Source organism: Oncorhynchus mykiss, chromosome 7 (assembly GCF_057628025.1).
Source record: "Oncorhynchus mykiss isolate SJ-2025 chromosome 7, ASM5762802v1, whole genome shotgun sequence".
Taxonomy (NCBI): Eukaryota; Metazoa; Chordata; class Actinopteri; order Salmoniformes; family Salmonidae; genus Oncorhynchus; species Oncorhynchus mykiss.
Genome location: NC_143028.1, coordinates 43,335,001 through 43,354,180, shown reverse-complemented (window position 1 = coordinate 43,354,180; position 19,180 = coordinate 43,335,001). Strand labels below are relative to the sequence as shown.

General features: G+C 43.8%; 1 protein-coding gene across 1 annotated transcript; it reads right to left on the bottom strand.

The window, feature by feature from the left end:
- Positions 1 to 220: 220 nt before the first annotated feature.
- On the bottom strand, positions 221 to 9,252 carry LOC110527936 (inositol hexakisphosphate kinase 2). Its single transcript, XM_021609572.3, has 5 exons — positions 8,542 to 9,252; positions 2,941 to 3,145; positions 2,196 to 2,350; positions 1,635 to 1,810; positions 221 to 1,486 (listed from the first exon to the last, which is right to left on the bottom strand). The coding sequence occupies exons 1-5, from the start codon at positions 8,807 to 8,809 to the stop codon at positions 923 to 925; spliced, it is 1,368 nt and encodes a 455-aa protein (XP_021465247.2). The 5' UTR covers positions 8,810 to 9,252; the 3' UTR covers positions 221 to 922.
- Positions 9,253 to 19,180: the final 9,928 nt, after the last annotated feature.

The following is a 19,180-nucleotide window of genomic DNA, read 5'->3' as shown; positions in this document are numbered from 1 at the left end:
TTGGAAAATGACTTGTGTCATGCACAAAGTAGATGTCCTAACCGACTTGCCAAATCTATAGTTTGTAAACAAGAAATTTGTGTAGTGGTTGAAAAACAAGTTTTAATGACTCCAACCTAAGTGTATGTAATCTTCCGACTTCAACTGTACCTGAACATGTCAAATAATAATATTAATTAATATTATTCTAACAAAATGAATAATATACAATAACATACAATTATTTCAATTTTTTATTTTGTATTTTATTTAAGAAACATGTCAAATAAATAAAGCTATAGTCCCTGTATGTAATGTAATTGCTATCTGAATATAACATAGTCAAATCAAATCAAATCAAATTTTATTCTATTCTAGTATCTTCTAAGAAAAGAGGGTGGAAAAATAAACTGGTTTAGGAGAAAAATGGAAGATGAGATTATGTTTTCTCTTTCCTCTCATCAACTTTAATAGTTCACACACATACATCAGTTCCTCTTTGCTTTTTCAAGTACATCTGCCCGATCAGTAGCACACATAAAAATCAGTGCATGTGTGTGTATGCTTGCATAAGCCAGGCACCTTTGGACAGTTGGAATCCATGCTTGCAGTCTTGGACTTCATTTCAAACCTCCTTGTGTTGCTTTTTCTCTAAATAAATAACTGGGTAAAATAACCAACTTCGTAATAGGTAACAGAGTAAGCAGATAATGGCGACAACTCACTGAGTCAACTAAAAAAGATTGCAAATGTCTCTTCAAATGTAACCTTCATGGCCCTTTGTATCCCTTGTGGATACAAACAAAAACACCCAAATGAAGGACTCCTGTGGAAAAACTGGCAACAGCAATGTTCAGTGTGCCCCTATGGCCAGCCTCTGTAGTCCAGTGTGCTGCTTCTTCTATGAGTCCAAAAGAGAGAAGAGAAACTATGTGTGTGTGTTTTAGTCTGTGCAGTGGTCCTCCAGCTGGGATATGATGGTGATGAGGTTCTGCAGACCGAAGATGTAGCCACTGTCCTGGCCCTCGTGCACCACACTGTCCTCCACATAGTCAGGGAACGTGGTGTGGGCAAAGTCAATCATCCTCACGTCCACCGCCGGGCCAGGGCCCGTATCAGATCGGGCTGCCAGACGTCCACCATCAGTGCTACCACTACTACTGCTGCCGGGAAACCCAAACGCACTTGCCTCTTCATCTTTCTCCACTTCCTCCTCTTCTTCCTCCTCAGACAGACCGCCCTCGGGGCCTCTGCGTGTGTGTGTGCGGGGTGGCTCACCATCGTAGATGATGAGCAGGGAGGAGGAATAGAAGCGGTAGGACTCGCAGCCCTCCAGAGCTGCCTGCATCTCCCTGAGCCTCCGCAGCACCGGGGAGAGCAGCTCGCGCCGCAGACGCCGCCCGTCACGGAAGAACTGGAACAGAGCCTCCTTGAAGCCCGACAGGGTCAGTTTACGCCCAATGTACTTATCCATGAACATGAGCTGACCCGAGTCTGACTGGTATACCTGAGAGAGAGGTAGGAGACGGAGGGGTTCAGAAACACATTTCTTCCCTTTCATTCTGAACTAGAACTAAGCTATGCCTCGCCAATATATAATTTCAGACTCTTCAATTCTGCCCCATCCCCATCAATAACACAAGTTAACATTGTACCTGCATGCCACAGAGGCGTACTCCGATGGAGGCAGAGGTGCTTTGCTGGCACTTGCGGATTTGCATGACCTTCTTCTCCTCGGACACGTTGTCACCGTGCTGCCGCGTGCCCATCTTCAGGTCCAGCACGCACGGAACCGCATGACGCCACGTCAGGTTCTCCAGCAGGATGAATTCTGGGAAGGGGTCCTGAGTCAAGGAGCCTCTGGTTACAGGAGAATCACATCATATTCCTAATGCACCTGGTTGGAGACTTAACTCTCCGCTAATGTAGTAGGAAGACCTGAATCCCTATCAGCAGACACTAATTCATCAGATGCACCGGACACCAATCCATCTCGAGCCTTTCCTCACATCAATCCACTTCACTTACAAATACACAGATGTCACAAGTGGAGTATCTGTGAGATTGTAAGGCTACTTTGGGCACAAGATTCTGCAGAGTGAAGAAATAGGCAGCACTATACAGTAATACGTTTAGGAACAGTACATGGACAAACTTTGCAGGCAGGTGCTGGACGGCCTGATGTTCAAAGTGGTTGTTCCACGCTGAAAGGATACTGTACTGGTTGCGGTGCTTGGCGTTCTCCTTCATCCTCTGCAGGTGTTTCTGTTGGAGTTTGAGTCTCCAGGGGTTGTGTTGGATGGCGTTTCTGCTTCCCACAGGCACCTCCTCCTGCTGCAGCCACTCCAACACCTCCCCCTCGAGCTTATGACTGGGGGAAATAGGAAGAGAGGAGTCAAGAGGGGTGGAGAGCATCAAGCTTATTCTAGAACCTACAATGTGTCTCAACATACAGGTAACAGGTAACTTCCAAAATAAAGGAAAATGTGAGATACAAAGTATATTGAAAGCAGGTGCTTCCACACAGGTATGGTTCCTGAGTATATTAAGCAATTAACATCCCCATCATGGGCGGCAGGTAGCCTAGTGGTTAGAGTGTTGGACTTGGAAAGTTTGCAAGATCGAATCCCAAAGCTGACAAGGTGAAAATCTGTCGTTCTGCCCCTGAACAAGGCAGTTAATCAACTGTTTATTCTTAACTGACTTGCCTAGTTAAATAAATATAAAATAAAAATGTTTAGGGTCATGTATAAAAATGCCCAGTTGCTCATTATTTTGACTAGAAGAATAGATCTCAGTGACTTTAAAAGAGGGGTCTCAAATGAGCATTGGGGTTTTAAAGTGTGTGTGTGTGTGTGTATGTCTCAGTCAACAGTCACCCTGTATATCTCTTTATTGGTGTATCTCAGTAGGTCTCTGTAACAGTGTTTCAAGTGCACCCGTCTCTCTCTCGTCTCTCACCTCTTGTCCTTGTCTTTGCGTGAGTCCAGCAGACTCTGGGCAGACAACTGCTTGATGCCCCACTGGTGAATCTTGCTGTTGGGCTCGCCATTGACCGATGGGTCTATATTCTCCAGGTCCCCCACCCCAGAGTCACTTTGCAGTGGATACGCTATGAGACACAGGTTGCCCTCCTCATCCTCCTCAAAATTCACAGATACCACACCTGAGGGACAGAGAGAGACAAAAAGGGAGAAGAAAAACCGGTAAGACATCAACCTCGTAGAAATTGCAAAGCAATGGTTATTTTGACTCTCTCTCTCTCTGTAATACTGTATTTGAATTCCTAAGCAGGAAATAGAATAAACTGGGAAGTATTTGTCTGGGCAATTCCACTGGAACAGAATTGCGCTGAGACTAAGATTTTTCACTTAAAATATATGCCAAACAAAAACCATTGACTTCAAAGTTAAACAAACCATACAAGTCACAAGGACTACTTTTAACACTTTACACTGAAGACTTTACAAAAACACATTCACTGGAAGAACTGTGCAGATTCAACGTTTGGTAACAGAATTCCGGCAAATCTCCCTCAGTTTTTTATGTGACCACGTTTTCCAAAAACTCTGAATGTCATTCTCTTCATGGTGATCTATCCTAAATAGGTACTCAAAGGTATACATATGCATAATCCTCCTTTGCATATTTGGGTACTATTCTACCCACTATTTGGGTATAGCTCTGCCCCCAAACTAGAACAAATTTGTTTCAGCCGGACCAAATCTGAACCAATCATAAACCAGGTTTCCATCCAACCTTTTAACCTTTCTAGGGCAGGCGTTCCGCTAGTGGAACCCCTCGACAACATTCCACTGATAAGGCAGCGCGCAAAATTCAAAAATATTTTTTAGAAATATGTGACTTTCACACAGTAACAAGTCCAATACAGCAAATGAAAGATAAACATCTTGTTAATCTACCCATCATGTCCGATTTAAAAAATGCTTTACAGCGAATGCACAACATATAATCAATCAGATGTTAGGTCATAGCCAAGTCAAAAAAACACACAGCCATTTTTCCAGCCAAAGATAGGAGTCGCAAAAAGCAGAAATATAGATACAATTCATCACTAACCTTTGATGATCTTCATCAGATGACACTCATAGGACATAATTTTACACAATACATGTATGCTTTGTTCGATAATGTGCATATTTATATCCACAAATCACAGTTTACATTGGCACGTTACGTGCAGTAATGTTTTGATTCCAAAACATCCGGTGATTTTGCAGAAATACTCATAATAAACATTGATAAAAGTGTTATTCACAGAATTAAAGATAGACTTCTCCTTAATGCAACTGCTGTGTCAGATTTTATTTTATTTTTTTACAGAAAAAGCATAATCTGAGAACGGCGCTCAGAGGCCAACCCAGCCAAAGAAATAGCCGCCATGTTGGAGTCAACAGAAGTTAGAAATAACACTATAAATATTCACTTACCTTTGATGATCTTCATCAGAAGGCACTCCCAGGAATCCCAGTTCGACAATAAATGACTGATTTGTTCCATAAAGTCCATAATTTATGTCCAAATAGACACTTGTTGTTAGTGTGTTCATCCCAGTAATCCATCTTCATGTGGCGCGAGCACTTCTTCCAGACAAACTCGAAAAGTTCCATTACAGGTCGTAGAAACAAGTCAAACGATGTATGGAATCAATCTTTAGGATGTTTTTAACAAAACATCAATAAGCTTCCAACCGGGGAATTCCTATGTCTGAAGAAAAGCACTGGAACGAGAGGTAACTCTGTCGGGAGCACGCGTCACGAGCCTGAGACACTATGCCAGACCACTGACTCAGAAAGGGCTCATGTGCCCCTCCTTTATAGTAGAATCCTCATTCAAGTTTCTAAAGACGGTTGACATCTAGTGGAAGCCATAGGAAGTGCAACTTTATCCATATCCCACTGTGTTTTCGGTAGGCCAAGCTTTGAAAAACTACAAACCTCAGATTTCCCACTTCCTGGTTGGATTTTTCTCATGTTTCCGCCTGCCATATGAGTTCTGTTATACTCACAGACATCATTCAAACAGTTTTAGAAACTTTAGAGTGTTTTCTATCCAATACTAATAATAATATGCATATATTAGCACCTGGGACAGAGTAGGAGGCAGTTCACTCTGGGCACGCTGTTCATCTAAAAGTGATTTGTTTTTATACCTTTATTTAACTAGGCAAGTCAGTTAAGAACAAACTCTTATTTTCAATGACGGCCTAGGAACAGTGGGTTAACTGCCTGTTCAGGGGCAGAACGACAGATTTGTACCTTGTCAGCTCGGGGGTTACTAGTCCAATGCTCTAACCACTAGCCGCCCCAAAATGCTGTCCCCCTATCCCAAAAGGGTTTTAATGCAAGCAAAGTACATGTCGGATAAAAATGTCACGACAGGCCTGATGGAAACAGCAAATTTGTGGGTGGGATCTTTTTGTGTCTGTGAAATGAATTATGTGAGAAACGATGATGGAAATGCCTTTAAGTGCAAATATTGATATAATAACCATAATATCGAAGTAAACGTGGAGTCACACGATATTGTGTTGTCCTCCCACTACGATTTTGGGAAAGCATGCAGTTTATTAGGCTACAGATTAAACAAGATATGTGTTGAAAGTGCACAGTGACGAGCTTGACGCTCCTTTCCAATAAATATCGAGGGTCTTATTCTGATGAGCGATGCGTGGCTGCCGTTTGACAAATATAAATCATTGTGTACTCATCATGTAGGTAGCCTGCCCGCACTGTTTCTGTGAGCTGTTGGCTAGAGCACACTGCCAAGACCATAGATTCGCTACATTACGCAACATTTCTTCTGACAAAACCATCAGTGGAGTTTAAATTCAATGGAATCAAATCAAATGTATTTATATAGCCCTTCTTACATCAGCTGATATATCAAAGTCCTGTACAGAAACCCAGCCTAATACCCCAAACAGCAAGCAATGCAGGTGTATTTTTTATGTATCGTATTTTTTATTTGGTACATGTGAATGTAAACGCAAAAGTTATTTATATATGCACTACGTTATCACATAATGACTGTTGTCCGCAACAAGACAATTTGACTGTAACATCTCTGGTGGGAAAATGTGCATATTGTTTTTGTGGATTTTAGAATATCAAAATCAGTCACCAATTGGATGGAAACCTAGCTAGTAGAGTCTATGTTTCACAAGTTTGGACATCAAAGTACAGCACAGTAGAGCTCAGTAGAGTATCCAGTACAGTATAGTTCTGTACCGTAGAGTACAACACATTGTACTGTCCTCGTGTGTTCTGCTGAACTCTACAATATTGTACTGAACTCTACTTTTCTTTACTGTACTCTACTGTGCTGTGCTGTCCAAACTTGTGAACCCAATTGTGGTTCGTAACTATTATGATTTCCCATTGTAGCCAATTCAATTGCATAGATCCTGTTACTGATTCTTTCGAACATTTCTAGTTATCACTTAACAATTCATGAACAAAATTGATATCAGTAAAATCACAATAATAGTGGATAGGTCTACTTTTCCTTGTTACTTCCGTGAACTTTCATTATCCTCCCTCCTCATGAGGGAGACCAAATTAGATATGTGGGTTTACTTATTTTCTTATTCCATTTTTTGGGGGATGGAAAATAGCATTTTTTAAATATATATATATATATATATATATATATATATATATATATATATATATATATATATATATATATATATATATATATATATATATATATATATATATTTTTTTTTTTAATCTAAAAATATATACTCTTAGCTTTCATTTGACATGACACGATGAACTTCACATATTGCTGCTCAATGATCCTTTTACATGCAAATGGACTGTCTCTTACCCCCAACTCATTTTACTCTCCTGCCTTTCTAAAGTTCCAGAGCTGTCTGCCCTGGTGTCTCTCAACCTGATAGAGATCAAAGGACCTGGACTACATGACAAACATACACACAGATCTCCCAACTCGGATCTTGAACAAGCGAGAGAGAAAGAGCAATGGAGATATGGGGCTTGGGGAAAACAAATTGAGGCTGTGTCTATCTGGAAATCTTGTTTATATTTGAGTACAGTATGCAGTTGTGTAAACACACACACACACACACACTCCCAATATTACACTATCAATCATGCAGAAAAGGAAAGTCACTCCGAACACAAACCACCAAAGCTCGAGCAGATGCAATCAAAAAATGCTATTGATTTGAAATGATTTAAACTGGTTTATCAAACCGTTATAGCAGTAATATTATTAAACAGTAGACGACAGAGCAAAATTAAATAAAACATCTTAAAAACACCATAGAGTACCAACAAACACAAAACATGTAAACCTATGCATATTGCCTTTCAACAACTTGTGCAATAAGAGAACAGAACAGCAGCATGCACAGTTTGCAGTCTCTGTAGATGGACCAGATGGATGAAGTGAAAGCCTATTTCAGCCACTCAGTCTCTCACGCCATTCTACCCATCCCGCAAGTGCATCATTCTAACCCCCCTCTCTCATGAGTCATGCCCCACCCTACCCAGAATCCACCTCTCTCACCCAGCCACCCCAACTCTCTGTGGGGATGCATAGGACACATCAGCTGCAAATATTAACATGAAAAGGTACTGTAGCTCAAAGGGAAGATTGAAGATAGAAAAGGGAGATACCGACTGGGATGAATTGGATCTCCTCTTCCTTGTGTACACACACAGGTTCACCTTTCACTTGTTTGTCAGGGACTAAAGACAAACAGCTGCAGTGAACCATAACACAGTGTTAGATAACCCACTGTTAAAGGGCTAGACAGTGGAGGGGAGATGCAGCACTGGAGGTGGAAGGGGAGAGTTAACCAGATTGGAAGGACTTTAGGACCCTGCAGGTCCACACTGCCTTCTGAATCTCAAGCCTTAGATACTGATGTCATGGTATGACAGATTCACCCCTCTCCTGTTAGAATGCATATTTGTGTATGTGTGCAACTAAACCTGTCTTCAGTTAATGCATACTATACTACATTCTACCTGCTCTGCATGCTCTCTGGGCAGAGAAACACAGCTCCAACCTGTTTCTGTGTGACTGCACACAGGGGCAGGGCAGGACACCCTGGTGGTGCTCCAATGCTACAGCGCCCTCCTGTGGCCAGGTCTAATAGCACCTGCTACCACACAGCATCCTGGCTGGCCTGCAAAGTCCTACCCTGGGCCTTGGAGAATTGACAAAACCCACCTGATCCTTCTGTGGAGGGGCACAGTCAGACTTCCTGAAAACACCCTAAAACCGTGGGCTTACATGGACTGTGAATAATGAAAATTGCATAGAGAAAAATGCATCCACCTGCAATAACCTACCCTCTTTTCCAACCGCCTTCCAAGAGATAGTGAGAGAGAGGATGGAATATAGAAAAAGAGAGAGAGAACACAGCAGCACAACATTAGCCCAGTCACACACAGTAGATGGATGCGGTGGAGGTTGTGGTTAGGAAAGGGAAAGGGGGATACCTAGTCAGTTGTACAACTGAATGCATTCAACTGAAATGTGTCTTCCGGGGTAGCCTCTTACCTCTGTACTGGGGGGTGAACTTCCTCATGGCGCTGGGTAGGCTCTTGTAGAACTGGTGCTCTCGGGGGATGAGGGGCTTGCAGATGGTCTGCTCCCCGAAACGCAGCACGCAGCAGTGGCCCCCCACCTGGTGCATGAAGGGCTCAAGCGGGACCCCTTTCTCCAGGTAGTGTTGTAGCTGCTGCTGCGTCTGCTGCTGCTTGGCCTGCATGGTCTGAGCCTCCATGACCGGACTCATCCTCCCCTGACCCGGAGTACAGCGCCACATGCATTAGTCTCCCTCCTCGGGGGGACAGTGCAGCAGGGCCGCAACGGGACAGTCGGACAACCACACGCAGGCCGCTGGGTATGATGATGTTGTTGTCGTTTATTTCGATCCCTCCTTTTCTTTCGTTCCCTCAGAGGAGGCTGTGATTATCTCTCCTCTGTGCAGGAGGGATTTTGCAAGACAAAAACAAATAGGGAAGTAGGAAGAGAGAGAGAGAGAAATATCATCAGCGTCTGTTGATCTTAAATCCCTTTTTTCCTCCTGGCCTTGGAAAGCAGATGGCAGAGAGGTGTAGGAACAGGCAGTCCTTTGTGTCCTGAGGTTGAAAGAGGAAGGTTTGCGCAGCTGCTTCTGCTTTCCAGAGTCTGGTCTGCCTGACTCCACTGAAACCCTCCTGACACTGACAGCCTGCACTTGCTCTGACTGGTAACTCTCACAAGCACAAACACAGACCCGCCCGCTCAGCCCACTTCCACCAATCACAAGCAGGAGCAGGTTGTTGGGTGGTAACCCTTCGAGGGAAGAGAGCGTGCAAACGAAGAGGGAGGGGAGAGAGAAAAAAGGAAAGAAGCAGAAAAACAGAGTTATGAGGAGGGATGAGCTGAACTGAACTCAGCTATTTCCCTCTGTGTGACAGAAGCGTTTTAAACCTTAATTATTAACAACCTCACACAACAAACTGCATTTTCTCATTCAGACCAATGACTGAGAGGGTGAGACAGGTGATCAAATAATGCAGGCCCAGTGCCCACATATTGGCTACTGCCATTTAACATTCGCAAAGACAGAAAGCCGCAAACACACTCGTAAACACGGTAACAATGAGTTTTCAATCAGAGAAATAACGTTGAGGGCAACAGCATGTTGATTATGTAACAAACAGTGGTCTGGTATGATGTGAAAGGTGAAGGTAGTCTTGAGAGCAAAATAGAACATGGAATAAAACAGTGTTGTTCTCTTCCAGTTTACTCTGCAGATAAACTGTCAACATTACCTTAGCTACCAGCTAGGCATAACATGCTAACTGGGGGCCCTGTACAGCAGAAAGAGTCCGTGGATAGAAAGAGAGCGACAGAAAGAGAGGAGATGGGGTTCTTGTGTTTCCTGAGCTGCAGGATGGGGACTGTCATCCTTCCCTTCTTGAAACAGATTAGCCTAGGCTACCACATAGGGAGAACATACCAACTCCTCATTCACAGAATGGCCAGTCACTACAGGACAGGTAAGGAGTCGGGAGTGTGCGTATGCTTGTGTGTGTGTGTGTGTGTCTGGCCCAGTGACGGAGGAGAAGATATACACTAGCTTGTTCTCCTGAGACCACAGGCAGCAGCAGCAGTCCCCACAGTAATCTCTCTAACCCATCTCTCTAACCCTCTCTGGAACACTCCAGGGAGGAAATGGGCCACAGGAAGAAAGAAAAGGAACTAAAACACACAGACAAACAGAGGCTGACGCCACAGGGCACAAAGGGACTATCAGGTAGGCATTAACTCCTTGCCACCCGCATTGGCACCACACACCCACTGCCTCAGACACACGCATTACCAAACACTTATATAGCAATACGTCTGACACTCTGGCCATGTCTTGACCGTTCATCTCTGACCTGAACATTGGTCAATATCCATGCCAATGGTAGCCTATTGCCAGAAGACATGTTGACTTTGACCTAAACTTTGCAGACACTTGCATGACTTTAGGGAGGGGCGCAATAATGTCAGAGAGGAAGAGAAAGGTGCCTGTAACCTTGCTATAGAGCAGTAAAGCATGGTGTTTGGTCGTTAGTGAGGTGGGTAGAGCATTAAACAGCGTGTTCCTGAAGTATGTGCCAGAAGGACACAGAGATCCACTGACAGACCAGGCCATAGCCTGAGAACCAATATGAGCAGTGGGGCAGTCCTTTTCACCTCCACACATCTCCATAAAACGCACACACACAGACGTCAGACACAGTCCCAAATGACACGTCTTGCCAATAATGTCTGACTTCCTGGCAAATAACATTCTCACACTAATAGTTATTGCCAGAACTGAAGAGAAGTGGACTTTGGCCTGAACTTTGGAGAGACTTGCAAGACTTTAGGGAGTGCTACAACAATGGACCCATTTTTGAGGGAAATATCCCCAGGAGTGGTGGGGCAGCATAGCATATGCGGTGGGTGAAAGGTGGGTAAAGGTTTGTTTCATGCCCACGTCATGCCAGGGCAAGGTCGGTTCCAGGCATTAGAGACATAAGCGAACTCAGTCTGGGTCTTAACTTACTGCTGAGAGTTAGAATAGTAGAATACACCTGGTGCAATTTAGAAACTTGGTTGTGCATCAGCAGTTTTCCTCTTGTTAAGTCAGTCACTCAATTAGCCATGTCAGCAAACAATTTTTTGATTGGTCAATTAGTCTAGTAGCTAGCCAGCTAAACTTGTACTAATCATGGCACGCAGGTGCACGTGTACAGGGACTCTGACCTCCAGGGGGCCGCCGTTTTGCTGGTGGCACAGAGCTTCTCGTTTCTCCTAAGTGGAGATGTTCTCTTTTCTCCCTCAATAACCTGTCCATCTCCTCATTTGAAATCCATACTGTCACAAGATTAACATTGTTGCCATATATCGCTCACCAAGTGCTTTTAGAGAGTTCCTCAATGAGCTTGACACCTTGATAAGCTCATTTCCTGATGATGGCCCACTGCTCATCGTACTGGCCGACTTCAACCTCCCGACATCTGCCTTCGATTAATTTCTTTCCACCTCTTGCTTTCCCCTCCATGCCTCCTTTGACTTACCCCTTTCCCAGTCCCCTCCCACTCACAAGGCAGGCAAAAGGCTTGACCTCATCTTTACAAGAGGCTGTTCACCTACTAATCTCGCTGCAACCCCCCTCCAGGTCTACTACTTTGTTTCCTTTTCTGTCTCACTCTCCTCCAACCCTACCTACTCAGACCCTACACAATGGTCATGCGTCATCTCAATCTTTGCTGTCTTCGCTCTCTCTCTCCCACATCTCTCCCTTCTGCCAAATCCTTCTCCCTCCTGTCTCCTGATTCTTCCCCCTCGACCCTACACTCCTCCCTTTCCTCCCGGATGGCTCTGCCCTCCCCTCCTGCTCCGCATCTGAGTGACTCATTGTGAGCTTACAGAACAAAACTACATTTATGGAGGACCTATCATCCTTTTACTCCCTCCTCTCTACCTTCTCTTCCTCTGTATCTGCTGCTAAAGCCACTTTCTATCACTCTAAATGTCAAGATTCTGCCTCAAACCTAGGAAACTATTTTCCAACTTCTACTTGCTCCTTAATCCTCCACCACCTCGCTCCTCACTTTGAAAAGAAGGTTGACAACATCCACCCACACAACTCCCCTACCCATTGACCTCTTTCTCCCCTCTCTATCCAGATAAAACCCTGTGACTAATGAGGTCCGGCCACCCAACAACCTGCCCACTTGACCCCATCCCTTCCTCCCTTCTTCAGACCATCTCTGGAGACCCTCTCCCATTCTTCACTTCCCTCATCAACTCATCCTGACCACCGGCTGTGTTCCCTTTTAAAAATTGCCAGAGTCGCGCCCCTCAGGAAAACAACAATCAACCCTTCTGACATCAAAAACTACAGACCGGTATCCCTTCTTTTCTTTCCAAAACACTTGAGCGTGCTGTCTCTGACCAACTCTCTCGCTATCCCTTTCAGAATGATCTTCCTGACCCTAACCAGTCAGGCTTCAATACGGGTCACTGAACCAAGTTGGCTCTCCTCTGTGTCACAAAGGCTCTCCGCTCTGCCAAAGCTGACTCTCTCTCCTCTGACCTCATAGACATTGTGAACCATCACATCCTCCTCTCCAGCCTCTCAGAGTTGGTCGTCTCAGGCTCTGCACACTATTGAATTGTGTCTTACCTGGCAGGCAGTTCCTACCAGGTGCCTTGGAGAGGATCTGTGTCTGCATCAAGTACTCTCACAAAAGGCTTTCCCTCAGGACTCGGTTCTAGGCCCTCTCCTTTTCTCTCTATACACCAAGTCCCCTCGGCTCCATAATATGGTCTCTCCTAATTGCTACTACTTTGCTCCTTCCCCCCTTCTTACACCCAGGTGGTGACACGCATATCTGCGTGCCTGGAAGATATTTCAGCTTGGATGTCGACCCACACCTCAAAAAACATTCAAGAAATGTTAAATAAATGTTTTTTAAACGACCATACCAAACCTGCCCGCTCCAAGACCTTGGCATCAGGGTTGACAACTCCACAGTGTCACCCTACCAGAGTGCAAAGAACCTTGGCGTGACCCTGGACAACACCCTGACGTTCGCTGAAAATATCCAAGCAGTCTCTCACTCCTGCAGGTTCATGCTCTACAACAATGCTCACCAACCATTTCTGAGTCAAGATCACTTTGAGTCAAAATGCAAGCTGAGATCTACCGCTTAGATTTTGTATTTCTATATGACTTAAACTTAAGCAACATTAACTTCTTGAGTGTAGGGGGCAGGATTTTCGTTTTTGGCTAAAAAAACATACCCATTTGAAACTGCCTATTTCTCAGGCCCAGAAACTAGAATGTGCATATAATTGTCAGATTAGGATAGAAAACACTCTAAAGTTTCCAAAACTGTCAAAAAAGTATAATGAGTACAACAGAACTGATATTGCTGGCGAAAACCTGAAGAAAATCAAACCAGGAAGTGCTGTTTTTCCTGAGAGCTCTCTGTTCCATTGGATGCCTTGCCTCCATTTAAAGGGATATCAACCAGATTCCTTTTCCTATGGCTTCCTCAAGGTGTCAACAGTCTTTAGACATAGTTTCAAAAAATGAGCGAGAAAGATAACATCACGTCAGTGGATAGCTGGGTGTTCGCAGAGTTTTGCTTGTGCAACAGAGTGGGGCAGCCATTGTCTCTCCCTCTCCTATTGAAAAAGTGACAGTCCCGGTTGATATATTATCGATTATACATTTTAAAAACAACCTGAGGATTGATTATAAAAAACGTTTGACATGTTTCTGTGGACATTACGGATACTATTTGGAATTTTCATCTGCGATGTCGTGACCGCCCGAGCCTGTGGATTTCTGAATATAACGCGCCAAACAAATGGAGGTATTTTGGATATAAAAATGATCTTTATGGGACAAAAGGAACATTTATTGTGTAACTGGGAGTCTCGTGAGTGCAAACATCTGAAGATCATCAAAGGTAAGCGATTTAATCTATTGCTTTTCTGACTTTCGTGACCAATCTACTTGGCTGCTAGTGTTTGTAATACTTTGTCTACTGAGAGAGATGTTCTTACATAAACGCTTGTTATGCTTTCGCCAAAAAGCTGTATTAAAATCTGACATGCCAGGTGGATTAACAACAAGCTAAGCTTTGTTTTGCTACAGTGCCTTGCGAAAGTATTCGGCCCCCTTGAACTTTGCGGCCTTTTGCCACATTTCAGGCTTCAAATTAAAGATATAAAACTGTATTTTTTTGTGAAGAATCAACAACAAGTGGGACACAATCATGAAGTGGAACGACATTTATTGGATATTTCAAACTTTTTTAACAAATCAAAAACTGAAAAATTGGGCGTGCAAAATTATTCAGCCCCTTTACTTTCAGTGCAGCAAACTCTCTCCAGAAGTTCAGTGAGGATCTCTGAATGATCCAATGTTGACCTAAATGACTAATGATGATAAATACAATCCACCTGTGTGTAATCAAGTCTCCGTATAAATGCACCTGCACTGTGATAGTCTCAGAGGTCCGTTAAAAGCGCAGAGATCATCATGAAGAACAAGGAACACACCAGGCAGGTCCGAGATACTGTTGTGAAGAAGTTTAAAGCCGGATTTGGATACAAAAATATTTCCCAAGCTTTAAACATCCCAAGGAGCACTGTGCAAGCGATAATATTGAAATGGAAGGAGTATCAGACCACTGCAAATCTACCAAGACCTGGCCGTCCCTCTAAACTTTCAGCTCATACAAGGAGAAGACTGATCAGAGATGCAGCCAAGAGGCCCATGATCACTCTGGATGAACTGCAGAGATCTACAGCTGAGGTGGGAGACTCTGTCCATAGGATAACAATCAGTCGTATATTGCACAAATCTGGCCTTTATGGAAGAGTGGCAAGAAGAAAGCCATTTCTTAAAGATATCCATAAAAAGTGTTGTTTAAAGTTTGCCACAAGCCACCTGGGAGACACACCAAACATGTGGAAGAAGGTGCTCTGGTCAGATGAAACCAAAATTGAACTTTTTGGCAACAATGCAAAACGTTATGTTTGGCGTAAAAGCAACACAGCTGAACACGCCATCCCCACTGTCAAACATGGTGTTGGCAGCATCATGGTTTGGGCCTGCTTTTATTCAGCAGGGACAGGGAAGATGGTTAAAATTGATGGGAAGATGGATGGAGCCAAATACAGGACCATTCTGGAAGAAAACCTGACGGAGTCTGCAAAAGACCTGAGACTGGGACGGAGATTTGTCTTCCAACAAGACAATGATCCAAAACATAAAGCAAAATCTACAATGGAATGGTTCAAAAATAAACATATCCAGGTGTTAGAATGGCCAAGTCAAAGTCCAGACCTGAATCCAATCGAGAATCTGTGGAAAGAACTGAAAACTGCTGTTCACAAATGCTCTCCATCCAACCTCACTGAGCTCGAGCTGTTTTGCAAGGAGGAATGGGAAAAAATTTCAGTCTCTCGATGTGCAAAACTGATAGAGACATACCCCAAGCGACTTACAGCTGTAATCGCAGCAAAAGGTGGCGCAACAAAGTATTAACTTAAGGGGGCTGAATAATTTTGCACGCCCAATTTTTCAATTTTTGATTTGTTAAAAAAGTTTGAAATATCCAATAAATGTCGTTCCACTTCATGATTGTGTCCCACTTGTTGTTGATTCTTCACAAAAAATACAGTTTTATATAGTTTTATAGTTAGTATAGTTATAGTTTTATATATTTATATTTTATTGAAGCCTGAAATGTGGCAAAAGGTCGCAAAGTTCAAGGGGGCCGAATACTTTCGCAAGGCACTGTATATTGCACTTGTGATTTCATGAAAATTAAATATTGAAATAGTGAAATAGTGAAACTGTCTGTCACTGTCCCTCCGTTCTCCCTCCCTCCCTCCCTGAGAAAAGGGGACACAGACTTCCAGCTGCATTATTTCTGCCTCATGCAGGCGGAGTTCTACCTTAAGAGAAAATGGTTAAAAATGGGAACACTTTGCCTTCCTGGTGCTACGGCTGCTGAATCACATCCACCTACCACCCCCTTTCTCGTTGTTGTTTTTTACAGAACTGTTTGGTTGGTGACCACTGTTCTACAACATCCGCAGAGTACAACCCTACCTCACACAGGAAGCGGTGCAGGTCCTAATCCAGGCACCTGTCAATACTGCTGCAACTTGCTTTTGGCTGGGCTTCCCGCTTGTGCCGCAGCCCGCCTTATGTTCAACCTTCCCAAGTTCTCCCGTGTCACCCCACTCCTCTGCACACTCCACTGGCTAGCTCACATCCACTACACTACCATGGTACTTGTCTACAGAGCAGCAAGAGGAACTACCCCTCCCTAGGCTATGCTCAAACCTGACACCCCCAACCAGAATACTCCATTCTGCCACCACTGGTGTCTTGGCCCTCCCACCCCTTCGGGAGGGCAACTCCCACTCAGCCTAGTCAAAGCTCTTTTCTGTCCTGGCACCCCAGTGGTGAAATCAGCTTCCCACTGAAGCTAGGACAGCAGAGTACCAGCCCATCTTCAGAAAACATCTGAAATCTTAAATAATCCCCCCCTCCAAAATATCAAATTGGCTTTTGTGAATTAACACTCACACTTGACTTTCCCCCCCTACTAGCACTGACTTTGCTGATAGTAAGTAGTTAGTTTTCTTCAATAAAGTAGCTATGACTGAGATATATGGTTGTAAATCACTCTGGATAAGAGCGTCTGCTAAATGACTAAAATGTGAATGTAAAATGTTAATCACTCTCACTCAGATATCATATTTACATAGCATAAGTCATGGTAAAATGTGTAGAATTGCAGAAAGCTTGCAAGAATGTCTCTACACCCCATGGGAAAATGTGTAGAATTTAAAAAGTACATTTCTCGCTCTGACATCAAGAGAGGAGACGCTAAAATGTTTTGCCTGCGAGGTGGGAGGCCCTCCAACCAAATCTCTCATAGGGCCCCCAAAAGGTTAGGGCTGGCCCTGGGCCAGGGGAACAGACAAATTTGGCAGAGCAGAGCAGAGGAGGAACTAGAGGGGAGCTAATATGCAGGTGCTGAGTAACTTCAGACAGGACAGGAGCTACTGTAGTAAACCTAGAGAGCAGCCTAGGGCTAAAAGGACAGATTAACAAAGGCTGTAGCTCACATAGAAGCAAGTCAACACTGTAGGCTAAATGCACCCATTAATCACAGTCACACACATCCCTCTGCAAAGGCAGGCAGGACTGAGCTTGACTCCACAACAACCTCCTAGGCTATTTGCATATCTCTAGGAATTTGTGTTAGGCCTATCTTTTAAGTGCTTTAGAACAGATTTAGAATGGAGTCTACAGGTTTAGTAGGTGTCTATGGCATCCCTAATATCACAATAACCCAGACTGGCTGTACACAAACACACACAGAACACCTCTGTTGGCCTGTCTCTGGGCTGGTGCATGGAGAAAGGCTCAGCTTGCTCACCTCAGTTTCAGACTATTCCCCAGACAGACAGATCAGTTCAGATCACATCAGATCAGAAACATGCACACTATTTACACACTAACCAGGTTTCCACCATTTCATGCGGATGAATTACCTGACGCATGAAAAAAGTCACGACCGGGCTGATGGAAACAGGAAATGCCGGTACAATTTTAACAATGTTCGACATGGTGAGATCTTTTTGTGTTGGTAAAATGTATTATGCGAGAAATGGCGATGGAAAGTCCTTTATGCACAAATACTGATATAATAATCATCATATCAAAGTAACAGTGGAGTCACGCGGTGACATGTTGTGTGGTCCTCTCACTACAACTTGGAAAAGCATGCAAGTTATGATGAACTTCACAGGGTGATGAAAGTGCACGGTGATGAGCTTGATGCTCCTTTCCAATAAATATCAAGGGTCTTATTCTGGTGACATGATGATTGATAATTGGCTGCCATTTGACTAATCAAAATAATCTTGCTCTTATCAATGATCATTTCATCATATATGTAGCCTACCCGCACTGTATCTGCCAGCTGTTGGCTAGAGCACACGTGAAAGGACCAGAGCACATTTGCTATATAACGCAACAGTTTTTGTGTTAAAACCATCAGTAGAGTTGAAAATGCGATGGAAACCCATTTAACTTAAAAAATATATTTGGTAGATGGGAATGTATGCACAATAGTTATTTTTATGTGGACTACGTCATCACGGACGAGCATTTAGCTGCAATGAGTTAGTTTGATGGAAACTAATTTCTGGTGGAATTTTTGTTGTTGCATATTTTATCATATTTACATAGAAACACAGAAAATCTAGCTAAGTAGGGTCAGAATGCTTTATCTTTTGAATGTACAGTACCAACAATTTCTGCGCACGCTGAGAAACATGAACAGGCTGCACACACACTCACAGACACTAAAGTTAAGAGGTAAAAGGTCCATAAACCATGCAACAGGTGTGACACTAGATCACTTCAGCCTACCTGACACAGCTGCATCACCTTGGCTACAGTCCACACACACACACATTCAAAAACACCACACACAGATGCATCCATCCTCTAAAACCTGTCCACGGCATGGATGGAATATAATCTTACTCACTCTGGAGATAGCAAGTTGCCAAATGTGATGGCAACCTATTTGACTCACTTCTGAGGGCATCATGCCAAGGCTGAAGGCAAGCAGGAACTTAAATTCCCTTCCTAAATCGACTGAATCTAAATGGAATTCACTCCAACGCTGGATTTCTACAACACATCTGAAACCTTATCTCAACCAGTCCCAGCCTCCCTGGGGCCCATCCAAAGCCCCTGTTAATGTATTTTAATCTGAGCCACTGCAGTAGGTGAGTAACTCAGCTCTCTGACACAGATTGATTAGGAAGTGCCAAACACAGTGCAACCAGGACAATAAAGCAGAGGGGAAGATATGCAGGTTGTGACCTTGTTAAGTAGCAACAGTGACACCGTGACAGAGTGTCAGTGATGAGGCCACTGAGGAGGAGTCCCACCCATCCCAGACCAGCCAATCTGGTTCCAGTCCAACAGCCTTTTCCTGTTCCTACCCTGATGTCATATCCTGCAGGTAACCAGGAGAGCAGCATTACTGGCTTCAGCTAAGGCCATGTGGACTAGAGGACATACACCTCACTGTTCTTTGGAAGCAGTCCTGGG